The 14,060-nt window shown below is 42.5% G+C and overlaps 1 protein-coding gene across 2 annotated transcripts; it reads right to left on the bottom strand.

Moving 5' to 3' along the window:
* Positions 1–3,437: 3,437 nt before the first annotated feature.
* On the bottom strand, positions 3,438–14,060 carry LOC117554283 (26S proteasome regulatory subunit 4). Of its 2 annotated transcripts, none has more exons than XM_034228648.1 (11): positions 13,962–14,060; positions 13,376–13,429; positions 12,795–12,891; positions 11,398–11,522; positions 11,031–11,216; positions 10,770–10,898; positions 10,433–10,529; positions 6,526–6,715; positions 5,905–6,056; positions 5,414–5,568; positions 3,438–3,766 (listed from the first exon to the last, which is right to left on the bottom strand). In XM_034228648.1, the coding sequence occupies exons 1-11, from the start codon at positions 13,962–13,964 to the stop codon at positions 3,632–3,634; spliced, it is 1,323 nt and encodes a 440-aa protein (XP_034084539.1). In that variant the 5' UTR covers positions 13,965–14,060; the 3' UTR covers positions 3,438–3,631. The 2 variants fall into 2 exon arrangements, with proteins under 2 accessions (XP_034084539.1, XP_034084540.1); XM_034228649.1 differs by lacking the exon at positions 13,962–14,060 and adding an exon at positions 13,879–13,940.

Here is a 14,060-nt window from a genome sequence, read left to right as displayed (position 1 = left end):
CCCCTGTCCTTCACCTACAAAATGTCACTCAAAAAGACATGTTCCCACCACAAAGTAATGCAAAAATGTCCACAAGGAATGACAAAAACACTACAAAGAGACACAAAATGAATACTAAGAACATCTAAACCACCAAGCATAAACAAATGATAACAAATAGACTTAAAAAGGGACAAGAAATTACAACAAAGACACACAAAAGGACAAAATGAACACAAATGAGTAAAATGAGACAAACTAAGAGACATACGTGATCACAAAGTGATACAAAATAAGACTCAAAATGTCTACGAAGACAAACAAAAGGGCAACCATTTGACATACAACAAACACAAATTGTTAAAAAGAGACAACAAATAACTACAGAGGCGTATATTACCACAAAGTAACAGAACAAAAATAAGCACCCATTTCTTCAAAAACTCACAAAATGAAAACAAATTGACTCGAAGCAAACGAAACGGTCAAATAAACACATTACACGCAGAGAAACCAAACGAGACATAAAACCAACAACAAATACACAAAACACAAAAAACGAGACACCACAAAAACAACCCTAGCCATCATGAAGTCTGCGTCCGTGTGCCCATGGACATCATACATTCAAATTCAAGGCTGTAAAACGTTTGTTTGCGTCACTAAAGCTAGACATGTGGAAATGAATAATAAGGTCACTAGTCCACAGTCCCAAACCAATGATTTAAAGTCATCTGTTTTCTTCCATTCTGTTGATTAGTTTACAGATTTCTAATGAGCCATAGATATTTTGAAGGTCGTCTGAAATGAAGGAGAATTGATTTGATTTGCATTAGCATGGTACAACAAAGACCATTGTATGCACATATGTTTTCCCTTTGTATCAAATAGGATGTATTTTCACTGTACAGTTGGAAATAATGATCAATGTGCGCCTTTAAAAAAAAGACTTAGAGACACTGCAGAAATAAATTCATTACCTTAACGCCTTTTTAATGAGAAATATAAAACATAATGAATTGTTCTACAATTATACATTGACCAACACTTCATTATGCTCATAGGTAGTGGATATTACCATTAAATATGTGTTACGAACATATACACACATTTTTATGCATTTTTACAGCTTTACACATAATTGTAAAAGCAATTTATAGTTTTAAAGCATTACATTAAAAAAAAGGACTTTCAAACCCATCACAATTCATATATATATAGTTTATTATAACAAGAATATAATGTAATAGTAAAGTGTATTGTTTGGCAGCATATTTGATAGTGTGCATGCTGCATTACTGCTGATTACGTTAGTGCTGGGGCTTCTTTATGTTCATGTGTCATTAATCATATGAAGTAGGCTTCTCTGTGTGTGCTGTGGACCCCAGGAGGATATAGCTTGCTTGTAGCATATGTGAAAATCTCCATGAACATTTCAGCACAATGGAGCACATTTAAAGAAAAACTCTAACTCAAGTTTTATTTGTCGGGACTTCTTGCTGAATTTGTCCGATGTGTTGCCCTGTTTAACACGAGAAATTAGACATTGCATAAGCAGATTTGTCTCCCAGTCACTAACTCACAACTTTCTTTTTGAATGGCTTGACTCTTGGCAGTCACAGAGGTGGGGGGGATGAGCATTGTATTGTATTTTCCTGCGTCAGGTCACCTTTCCTCGCCTCAAACCCTTGACTGCCAATATAGAAGGTCAATTACATTCAGGTTTCTAAAAGGCATCGTCAGCACAGATGCAACTCTTACAGCAAATCGGTTCATTCAGGATCAGAATACTTTATCCTGGGTAAAATTGGGTTTTGCTCCATTTTAGAATATAAGAATATTCCAGTGCACAAGAAGTAAAGGTACAAATGTGTCATACATAATCCAATGTATAACTACAATAACGCATACTATTGTGTTCAATACAATATTTTCAGCTGTACAATATGCTGGTTTTAGCTATGAAGGTGGAGTACGTCCCAGTGTCAGTATCTTTCTACTTTAAAATATACAAATGGTTTGTTGTAGGATTTGTTAGGCAAACGATCTCCATCCCATACAAATAAAAAGCTTGGTAATTGTGAGTACATTATGCAGTTTGGTATTTCTTTCATGTGTTTTAGTTGATCGTCTCCAAAACGAGGCTTTTATTTGCGTATAAGCTGAGCACAACCTGCACACATCGTGAATAAGCAATCATGTGGATGTGACATTTCAGAGAATGCCAACAGCATGTTCCGCCCTGCCGTATCACCCCCCCCCATCAGTATCTGAGCTCTCCCTTGAGGGGGGGCAGTTTGCCTTGAGCTAACGCTTCATTACAGCACACACACACACACACACCCCTCTTCCTGTTACCCTCCCCGCTTGATTTAAAAACTATTTGTTTTTTTTTTCCTTCTTCCATTTGCTGAATTGTATGAGCTGCAGTTGAAATGCGTGACTGATTTAACGGGGGGGGGGGGGGGGCTGCAGCAGTGGTTCGATGCTTGCTGCATGGGGGCCACTTTCTGCTGAGCACTGAGTTACACATGGCTCCACATCAAGAGGAATTAAATCACCGCCGCTGTTCTCCGCATGTCAGACTGCAGCAAGGGCTGCTCCGAGCGACTTACCTGCGGCGTAATAACCTATATATACAGTCTATGGTAATAACCTAAAGGCCCGTTTGAATGGAAGACTCATCCCCCTGCCAAACATTCATGATCATGTGCGGAAAACAAACCCAAATTCACTTACATTTCTATTCGGCCCCTTTAAACTAAACCCCTTATAGAGGAAAGCATTAGTGCAATGATAGGAGGTACTGTCCGATTAAAATGCAGTGTGTTAAGCAATTCTGTCACACAGATTTAATGATGTCAAACTGTGAGGGTCTTGTATGAAATATTCTACTAATAGTCCGGCAGTGGCTCAGTCAGTAGGGGCGCCGGTTCAAGTCCCCGACCAGACCTAAAAATGGAGTGTGGACTGCTACTTGGAGAGGTCCCTGTTCACCTCCTGCCCTGCCGTGGTGCCCTTGAGCAAGGCACCGGACATCCCCTCACTCCCATTGCGCTGTACAATAGCTGCCCACTGCTCCTAGTACTAGACTCCTGGTACTAGATGGGTTAAATGCAGAGAACGCATGTGTGACCATTAGAGAGGGTTTCATCCCCCCGATTCTATTCTAATGAGTGGAGAATGTTAATTTTTTGAAAGGGGAAAGGATGGGGCAATTCTTTTCCGCCATGTCTCGTAGCTCCGCTCTGAAAATAACACGCATCATCAGGAAGTATGCGATAAAAGCAAGGCAAAAAAACGTGTTAGGATCAATTCCATTTGCAGCCACACAGACTGAACTAATTGAATTATTAATGTGGTCGATTATAAAAGATATTATAGCAGCGATTAACTCAATATACATCTAATGAGAAGCAGACGTCAACAAACAAATGCTCCAAAAATCACAGTGCGAATATTCTTTTGTTATTTTATTCACATAACAGTAACAGGAGAGTGGATTAAAGCCATACAAGACATGCAGAAAATATATCAAAACTCTCTCTAGGGAGGCACACAACTCGGCTGCTGCCTCCTCTCTTTCACACAGCGATAGAGAGAGGGCTTAGGTTGGTGGGGAGAGGGCTAGAGATACATCAGAGTTTTTAGGTTAGAGGTAAAGCCCCTCCGGTGTGCCTTCCTGCTTCTTGTACAGCACGTTCTCCTTGGACTTCTTGAAGTCCTCGTTGGTGACTTTCATACGGCGCTCCCGCAGCGCCATGAGGCCGGCTTCTGTGCAGATGGCCTGGAGACACAGGAAATGAGTTAATACATGTTTTTATATAGAGAAAAAGAAGCCTTAACATTGAGTCAAAATGGTTGTGTAAACTACTCGTGAAGTATTTGACAATGCTGTGAATTGTTTTAGAAACTGTCACAATCCACCAGGATAAATGAAGTATTCTGATGAGAAATGTAAGCAGCATCTTTTGTATCAATGTATATTGTCACTATGTACATTTTTCCAGATGTTCATATTAACATGATTATTTCAGGCTTTCCTATCGCCACCAGAGGACAACCAACCCGACTATGGTAAGTTTCATTTAAGAGATTAAAGAGTTGCTTTACATGTGCTATTGTCTACATTGAAATCAGATCCCAGGCTGTAGGTGCTTTTCATTCAATTATAACAACTTCTCACCTTTTCAATAATTCTAACAGGCATACAGTTCAGATCACGGGTTGAAGTGAACATCTTCCTCTCGGCCCCCAGCGTGTTTTAGAATTCAGAGAGTAATCACTTAAAGCAGGGGTTTCAAACTCAATTTCATCACGGGCCACATCAGCATTATGGTTGCACTCAAAGGGTCCGATTGTAACTTTAAGACTATATAAAAAGGCGTACATAAATATTGAATATATATAAAATAATGTATTATATTACATTATTGCCTCTGCATTGGATTATTATCGGATAGGGGAATAACTTCATAATTAACTACGTCTGAAAGCAGAAGTCTAGGGGAAATAATTCTTTCAGTGAGACTGTCACAATATGATTTTAAAAGAAAAGCCACATTCTGAAAAAAAAGAAGTGACATTTTGAGAAAAAAATCTATTTGAGAAAAAGATTGACATTTTGACAAATGTCAAATTCTGAGAAAAAGTCAAATCTGAGATGCATTGTGGGACATGTAGTTTATGGGCAACATGCTTCTGTGAAGTAGCAAGTAACCGTATAATAAACATTATATTCTTTGCAAGCTCTTGTGGGGTCACATAAAATGAAGTCGCAGGCCTTGAGTTTGACACCCCTGACTTAAAGGGTTATGTGAGAACTAACCCTTTAAGTAATAATATGTATTTGATATTATTGAGGATGTTAAAGAACTACAAAGTAATTTAGCATACAGCACGCTGGAAACCGACTTGTGGTGTAGTTCTGTCAGACGCCACATGAGGGCAGCAGAGCTGAGTCGGTGAGATACTAAGAGTTCAAGCTACAGTAAACTTTGGATCAGATCTTCTTTATTGGAGGACTTAACACAATTACAAATAAGTGTTGATGCTACAATAACTTAGCAAATCAGCGCCTTCATTGCATTTTGCTGCTGAGCCAGTGTGAGATGGCTTGCTGCTAAAGACCTTTTCAAAATCACACAATCAATAAATGGTCACAAGCAAGCAGGGGCAAATTAAGAAAGCAGGTCCGGTGCCAGCATGCACCCTCGCTTAATCCACATGTTAAGACTCCCACAGACTCTGTTAGTAACACATGTGGGGGTAAAGAAACAACTCAAAAGAAAAATAATCAACTCACTTGAACCACCAGCTCTACCCATCATGCAGTGCGTGTCATAATGTTTAATTTGCCCACCCATGTGTTTTTAAGATCCTTTCTGATGTGAATAAAGAAGTGAGAAGTCGAGCTGCCAGTAGATTTTCTTACCTTAATGTCCGCTCCTGATAGGTCGTCCTTAGCCAGGATGAGGTCATCCAGGGTGACATCATCTGCTACCGTCATGCGGCTGGTGTGAATATTGAAGATCCTCCTCTTGGTCTTCTCATCGGGGAGGGGGAACTCGATCTTACGGTCGATTCTCCCTGAGGAGGAGGACGAGGTACAGTTTAGTCAAGCGTTTTAAGGTAGATTTGGCAACAGCTATAAATGAACTAATAATTAACTGTTAATACGTACACATGTCATATAACTAAAGACGTTTTTTTAATTAGCAGAATTTTCAAACTAAAACATGTTTGTTGCTAAAGTAAATACAAATCTGGTAGTGACCACCTGCGGCACGGATCTAGGTTTCAAAGAGCAGTTGCAAAAGAGGAAGATGAGAAGCAGCATTTCCTGCCAGGACTCAGCGGTGTGAAAGCATTTCCCGTATCAGACATACTGTAGATGTCAAAATCAAAACAGATTCAGTCACTGACCGGGTCTGATGAGGGCGGGGTCCAGGGTTTCTATCCTATTGGTGGCCATGATGACTTTGACGTCTCCCCGCGAGTCGAAGCCGTCCAGCTGATTGAGCAGCTCCAGCATGGTCCTCTGGATCTCCCTCTCTCCACCAGAGTTAGAGTCGTACCTGCACAACAGACAGGAAGTACACATTTATATTCAGATCCAACCAGGCTGATTAGTGCCAAGTCAGCCAAGGTCCTACCCAACAATGAATCTTTACTTTTAGCTGCTGGTGAAAAACAAATAGAGTGGTGCAGTTTGGATATTCTTTGGCATCTGGTCCTAAAACCGTCTTCTCTTGTTCAGGTTTACATAATGCCCACCTGGATAACACTCTTGCAAAGTACATATTGAAAAGGTACAAACTGCAGTTGATTAGGATTACATCATTAAGCTCATGTTTAGTTCTATGATGAAGTACTGAGCTGTTAATGTGCTGTTAATGTGCTGACTCAAAATAAAACTGTTCCATCAACACCTTGTCACCCACGTGTGACTCCCAAACACCAAAAGGTGATGCATCACTCCCACTCTGATGCTCTCTGTCTCTCACGTTGTCACACTAAAATAGGTTAAAGAAGACGTCTGCATACCGCTTGGTTCCGATGGCGTCGATCTCATCGATGAAGACGATGGAGGGCGCGTGCTCCTCTGCCACCCTGAACAGCTCTCGGACCAGCTTGGGCCCGTCTCCCAGGTACTTCTGGATCAGCTCGGAGCCCACCACGCGCAGGAAGGTGGCCGACGTCTGATTGGCTACGGCCTTGGCGAGCAGAGTCTTACCTGGTAATTGCACAAAACAACATACAGTCATTCTTTGCTACATTCTCAAGTGTACCTTAAGCAATACAAGAACTATCAGAATATTCTATTTTTCCCAGGCACAATTGGGTTTTGGGACAGTTACTCCATTTTAAAAACAACATCAAATGAAAGATAACTCAAAGAAATACAACATTTATATAAAAATAAGTAGTCAAAGTAAAATGCCCAATGGAAGATAAAATATTAACAATTGAATTAAAGATATGTTTATAACTATAAGAAATTAAATTGTTATGTTCAATAAAATAGAGAAACGGAATTAATACAAACAAAAGAAGTTAAAGTAAAATGTCCAATAAAAAGAATTGGGACACTGTTACCTAAATTCCAGGTGTTATCAATTATTGTCAGGGTAACACAATGACATTGCATTTTTAAAGATATTCAAATCTATCTGCGGTATCCATTGAGACACTTTCAGTAAAAGCTTCTGGTATGTTGTAAAGTCAAATGTAACCTTTACTTTACTAAGTGTATTTCCAATTGACATTCAGAATGTTATACACAGTGGTCATGATGTGCATTATTATGAAAGAGTTTCAGGACAAACGGGAGAAAAAGATTAAAAAACAACAGCAAGAAGTTAGATAAATCCCCACATTGTCACATCCTTGAAGCAGTGTTCAGTAGCAGGACGTGTTCAGTAGCAGGACGTGTTCAGTAGCAGGACGTGTTCAGTAGCAGGACGTGTTCAGTAGCAGGACGTGTTCAGTAGCAGGACGTGTTCAGTAGCAGGACGTGTTCAGTAGCAGGACGTGGTCAGTAGCAGGACGTGGTCAGTAGCAGGACGTGTTCAGTAGCAGGACGTGGTCAGTAGCAGGACGTGGTCAGTAGCAGGACGTGTTCAGTAGCAGGACGTGTTCAGTAGCAGGACGTGTTCAGTAGCAGGACGTGTTCAGTAGCAGGACGTGTTCAGTAGCAGGACGTGTTCAGTAGCAGGACGTGGTCAGTAGCAGGACGTGTTCAGTAGCAGGACGTGTTCAGTAGCAGGACGTGTTCAGTAGCAGGACGTGGTCAGTAGCAGGACGTGGTCAGTAGCAGGACGTGGTCAGTAGCAGGACGTGGTCAGTAGCAGGACGTGTTCAGTAGCAGGACGTGTTCAGTAGCAGGACGTGGTCAGTAGCAGGGACGTGGTCAGTAGCAGGACGTGGTTCAGTAGCAGGACGTGTCAGTAGCAGGACGTGGTCAGTAGCAGGACGTGGTCAGTAGCAGGACGTGGTCAGTAGCAGGGACGTGTTCAGTAGCAGGACGTGGTCAGTAGCAGGACGTGGTCAGTAGCAGGACGTGGTCAGTAGCAGGACGTGGTCAGTAGCAGGACGTGGTCAGTAGCAGGACGTGGTCAGTAGCAGGACGTGGTCAGTAGCAGGACGTGGTCAGTAGCAGGACGTGGTCAGTAGCAGGACGTGTTCAGTAGCAGGACGTGGTCAGTAGCAGGACGTGGTCAGTAGCAGGACGTGGTCAGTAGCAGGACGTGGTCAGTAGCAGGACGTGGTCAGTAGCAGGACGTGGTCAGTAGCAGGACGTGGTCAGTAGCAGGACGTGGTCAGTAGCAGGACGTGGTCAGTAGCAGGACGTGGTCCAGTAGCAGGACGTGGTCAGTAGCAGGACGTGGTCAGTAGCAGGACGGTTCAGTAGCAGGACGTGTCAGTAGCAGGACGTGGTCAGTAGCAGGACGTGGTCAGTAGCAGGACGTGGTCAGTAGGCAGGACGTGGTCAGTAGCAGGACGTGGTCAGTAGCAGGACGTGGTCAGTAGCAGGACGTGGTCAGTAGCAGGACGTGGTCAGTAGCAGGACGTGGTCAAGTAGCAGGACGTGGTCAGTAGCAGGACGTGGTCAGTAGCAGGACGTGGTCAGTAGCAGGACGTGGTCAGTAGCAGGACGTGGTCAGTAGCAGGACGTGGTCAGTAGCAGGACGTGGTCAGTAGCAGGACGTGGTCAGTAGCAGGACGTGGTCAGTAGCAGGACGTGGTCAGTAGCAGGACGTGGTCAGTAGCAGGACGTGGTCAGTAGCAGGACGTGGTCAGTAGCAGGACGTGGTCAGTAGCAGGACGTGGTCAGTAGCAGACGTGTTCAGTAGCAGGACGTGGTCAGTAGCAGGACGTGGTCAGTAGCAGGACGTGGTCAGTAGCAGGACGTGGTTCAGTAGCAGGACGTGGTCAGTAGCAGGACGTGGTCAGTAGCAGTGGTGTGGACGTGTCAGTAGCAGGACGTGGTCCAGTAGCAGGACGTGGTCAGTAGCAGGACGTGTTCAGTAGCAGGACGTGGTCAGTAGCAGGACGTGGTCAGTAGCAGGACGTGGTCAGTAGCAGGACGTGGTCAGTAGCAGGACGTGGTCAGTAGCAGGACGTGGTCAGTAGCAGGACGTGGTCAGTAGCAGGACGTGGTCAGTAGCAGGACGTGGTCAGTAGCAATTAAAATCCTCATACATATAAAATGATCTAATTAAAGGCGTCTCTGTAGCTCACACTGAGCAGGATGCAACAACTTTAACAGTGTGGATGTGAGGAGTGACGCTCATGATTTGTCAACAGGACCTCAGTTTACAGCTACCGACTACCAATTATTATTTATATATTCAGCCTAAAAACACATATTGGGCTTCCTGCCATTTCAATATTGCAATTCTGAGAAAAGGTTCTGGAATACTGTCTTATATGCAAGTTATAAATACATCTCATTCTCACATGGACAGACTAAAGAATACATTCTTTATAGGCGCTTTCACACCGCAGTACTTTTCCTAGTAGTTCTTGAAATGTTGCGTTCACACCAAAACAATCCGGGACTAGAACTTAGTTCTTGAGAACCTTTTCACCCCATTTTTATCCCTGCTAGAGAACAGGTACTTTCGTGGGAGAAAAAGGTTCCCATTTCTGATTGGCTGGGCGGATTGCAAACCACGCCCCGTAAAACTCGGGAAAGTTTTGTGAAGCTGCCATTTTATTTGCTGGCATTAGCATTATTAGCATTAGCCCCACGTATCAACGGAGAGAGACTAACTTATGGCAACACAAAATAAAACATGGGAGCGGTGGAGATGAGGAGGTGTCGGCGTTCTGGCGATTTACTCGGAAGGCTTCAGTAGAAGCTGCTGGGAGTCCCAGCAGCTTCTACTGAAGCCAGTCCCCAACTCCGGGGACTTCCGGCCGGGGACTTTGGGCGGCAGTATACGCCGTGAAGTGGTTTGCGGCCTGCCAGTAAAACCAAAGCAGAAGAAGAAGAAGTGACGTCAGCGGCTTCATTTGCGTAATCTTCCCTCAGGGAACTTATTCCGGTGTGAACGCGATCTGTACTTAGTTCATGAGGACTAAAGAGTTCTGATGAACTAAGTACGGCAAAGTACTTGGTGTGAAAGCGCCTAATGTCTTCCCACAGCTACAGGAGGCTAGTAACAGTCTCTCAGCTTCCCTGCTGTGGTGCCCTTTAAAATCACTCCCTGATGATCAAACTCATCTAACTCAGAGGTAAATTGACCTTTATCTCTGGATTCACTTGAAAAATACGTATGTGACTGAACCTGAAACTAAAGTCATAAAGCATGGTCCCAGCATCTGGTCCCACATATATTTCCATCATGTTCCTACTCTATGGTGGAAAGAAGATGAAAAACATTTGTCAATCTCTTCTCTCTGTTTGAGAGCCACTGCCGTTGCCATGTTTAATGAAAGCACCCACCTGTGCCAGGTGGTCCGTACAGGATGACACCCTTGGGAGGCTTTATGCCCATCTCTTCATAATACTCTGGATGTGTGAGAGGCAGCTCCACTGACTCCTATGAAAATCAACAACAAAAAATACACTGTAAAAAGTTACATACATAAACAATTACATCTTATAGGATGTAATGTAAATGTGCTCAATTTGGCTTATCATTAAAAGTGGTTGCAAGTGATGTGAACAAATCACTGGGAAAGCTACAAAGGACATTAAACATATTATTGTCATTATTTAATTGTGTCAGGGTTGCTAACTCGGGGCCAGTGTATATCACAGCAGATGGAAGTGTTTGTACCTTGATCTCCTGGATCTGAGCGTCCAGTCCTCCGATGTCAGCGTAGGTTTCTTGTGGGGCCTTCTCCACCTTCATCACTGTCACCAGGGGATCAGTGTCATCCATCAGCACACCAATCACAGCATGGACCTACGAGTGATACACAAACACAGGTCAATTATTAATTGTGGCACAGTTAAGAGTTGGCAGAAACAACACAAAGTTATCTTGAAATGCATTTACAAAAGGGTAAACCTGAAATTAAAACTATCTGAATTGTACCTTGTGATTGAGCAGGACGGAGCAGCCAGGCTCCAGCAGATCTTTATCCACAAAGGAGAGGATGCTGACATAGTGCTCTGATCCCACCGAGGTGGAAACGATGGCGTGGTTGTCATCGATGATTTCCTCCAGAGTGCCCACGGACATAGGGGTTCCTCGCAGGTCGTCCACCTTTGACCTCTCCTCCTATAGAATAGATACGACCAGGATTATCAAAAGTTAAATGGTAGGAAAAATGAAGATTCGTTCTCCTCAGTGACTTGACCACAGATAAATCAGTATAAAAAGTTAAATAGGGTAATGTTCCTATATTTCTCCTAAAAATCATAGCACAAAAGCAATAGAGATATGTAGAACAATAACTGACCTCCTGTTTCTCTTCCAGAGGCTTCATCTGCTCCTGGTTTCTGATGAACTCCTCCTCCATCAGCAGGTAATCTTTGATCCGCTCCTGCTTCAGCAGCTTAAGACGGCATTGAGTGTGAGGAGTGACTGAAAGACAAACAAAAAGGTCAGCATATGTAGCGTTAGCAAAAAATAAAACATAAACACCAGATTCATCCAACCAAAAACGTGATGTTTCACAGAGCCTCTTCAGCTTGAATGCTGTCAATATCATGACCTCTTGTAACATTTTGTTCTCTTTTATATTGCCAAATAAGGAGTTTTAAATTGTATACCAATCTGAGTATCCTTAGTTGTATCCGGTGAGCTTAAATCGCATTAGGAAGGAGACCTTAGAGCTCAAGACTTCTTATGAAATACAGCTCAAACAAAAACAGACCACCAGACAGATAGAAACACGTCTTCACATGTCTATTAGGGCTGTGCAATTTAATCGATCCTGCGATATATATCGATATTTTGTTTCCCGAGAAAGTATCGATATTTCAGCCACGGGTATCGATACATTAAGTCCCATTCAAATCCCCCGTGTTCCGCCTGGCACTCTGCTCGCTGCCCATTCCCCCCTGTTCGCTTTGCATGAAGAGCGATTACGTCAGCCAGCCGAGCCGCTAGCGTCGCTGTAGAGCATTTCTAGATACACAGACGCACCTTCGTGCTTAAAAGCAGATGTGTGGGAGCACTTCGGCTTTAAAAAGAAGGAAAGCGACAATTTAGATAAAACTATGGCGGTTTGCAAGCTGTGTCACACAAACGTGAAATACCACTAACCTACGAACCCACCTACAATGTCACCACCCGGACAAGGTAATGCTAACTGAGGAACTCAAGAAGCTGCGGCCGCGGCGTGACCCAAAACAAACCGTGCTGGTAAGCTAAAAATGCTGTAAAAGAATCTGTTCAGAACAGGCCACCTGCTGCACCTTTTAATTCTCCATTCTCCATTGTGATACTGCACTTTATGTACTTACGTTTCAAAGGCATGTCAGCTATAGTTTGCACTGTTTCAATAAATGAAACACATTTTCTCACCACATCTTTTGATTCATTTTGTCCAGCATTTGCAAGCTGTAGACTCTCTGTCTAGTCAGAGCCATATCTTGTATAATTGATGCTTTCAGTTTTCAGTTGAATTAATTCAATCCAAGTCAATGGAACACTCACAAGATGTCACCAAAATCACAGTCCCTTTAAAATCTTTCAGAAAATGATGTAAGTGTATCGAATTATATTGAATCGAATCGTATCGTTGGCTGAATATCGTGATATATATCGTATTGTGAGCTGAATATCGTGTATCGTATCGTGAGATTAGTGTATCGCTACAGCCCTAATGTCTATGTCTTTGCAGTTCCTTACCTAATGGTAGTTTACTGGCAGCATCTGGTCCCTTGGTCTTCTTCTTTCTCTTGCCAACTCTTGTGGGAATTGGAGGCTCATACTTCTTTTTCTTATCCTTCAGTTGGGACAAAGTGGGATGATGACAAATGTCAGAAAAGGATATAGCCAGAATCTCATCACCTACAGCCAAACATGTATTGTTTGACATAATGGCACAAACAACCATTGTTAGAACAAAAGCTTTTTTTTCCTTCTAAATAAGGCCTTTAGTAGACCAGGGTGGCTTGTCAGACAATACGATCTTATGCAAAACAAAATGTCCTATAATTAATCTTAAATATTTAATAAATAAATAAACACAAGGCAATTACTTTATTGAGAATCATATATCACAGCACTAACTGTCAATTTAGACCATCAAAAATAAATTACCCAAACGTGTCAATATGCAAAATGTTAAAATACAATTTGGGTTTTTAAAATTTGAAATGTAATGTCACGACTAACTCGTTTAGTTCAGAGGCCACACGAAGGATAATATGTGGCTAGCAAAACAAAACGGTCAGACACTAAACTAGCAGAAGCTGTGTCATCCTCACCTTGTCATCCTTCTTGCCTCCCCCCGGTCCGTGGCCTCCACTCTGGCTTTGACCCTAAAAGAATATCAGATATATGTTAAAGACAGCTGAAAAGAAAAATATCCACCATTGCATTTTGGCCTTTCTGGTTAGTTAGACATTTCCCTTCATAGCTCATTAGCTTAGCTGTTTACAGTAAAGTTAGCTTACGTCGCCGTTAACATTACCTGCTGAGGATAGCTGAATTCAACACGTTCGCTTGTATTACTATAGAAACAATATTTAACACTGTCATCCACAAAAAACCTCATAAACTTGAAAGAAGTCGCGAAAAGCTACTCGTTACCATATGAATGACTATGCTAATAGTAGCTAGGATAACGAGTGCTTCAAACCGAGAAAAATAAGCTAATGTTGCTAGCTTTAAGCTCTACCCTACTCTCAATTATATACAAGTTGTTAGTTCACGAGACATAAAGCCGTCTAAAACGACACGACAGCACGAATGTTAACGTTTCAAGTACCATGATTTAAAGTTGTATTGGCGAATATGATGTTTATGTAAAATAAATATACGAGCCGAAGAGAAAATTGCTTGCTCACTTACCATTGTTAGTTGTCGCTCTGAAGTGACGTCACTCGGTACGGCAACACAAACGGCCAAACATCTCCGGGAAAGAGAAGACACCTATGACTGGAATGAACG

The sequence above is a fragment of the Gymnodraco acuticeps genome, unplaced genomic scaffold (genome assembly GCF_902827175.1).
Source record: "Gymnodraco acuticeps unplaced genomic scaffold, fGymAcu1.1, whole genome shotgun sequence".
NCBI lineage: Eukaryota > Metazoa > Chordata > Actinopteri > Perciformes > Bathydraconidae > Gymnodraco > Gymnodraco acuticeps.
This window is presented reverse-complemented; position numbering and strand designations above follow the sequence as displayed.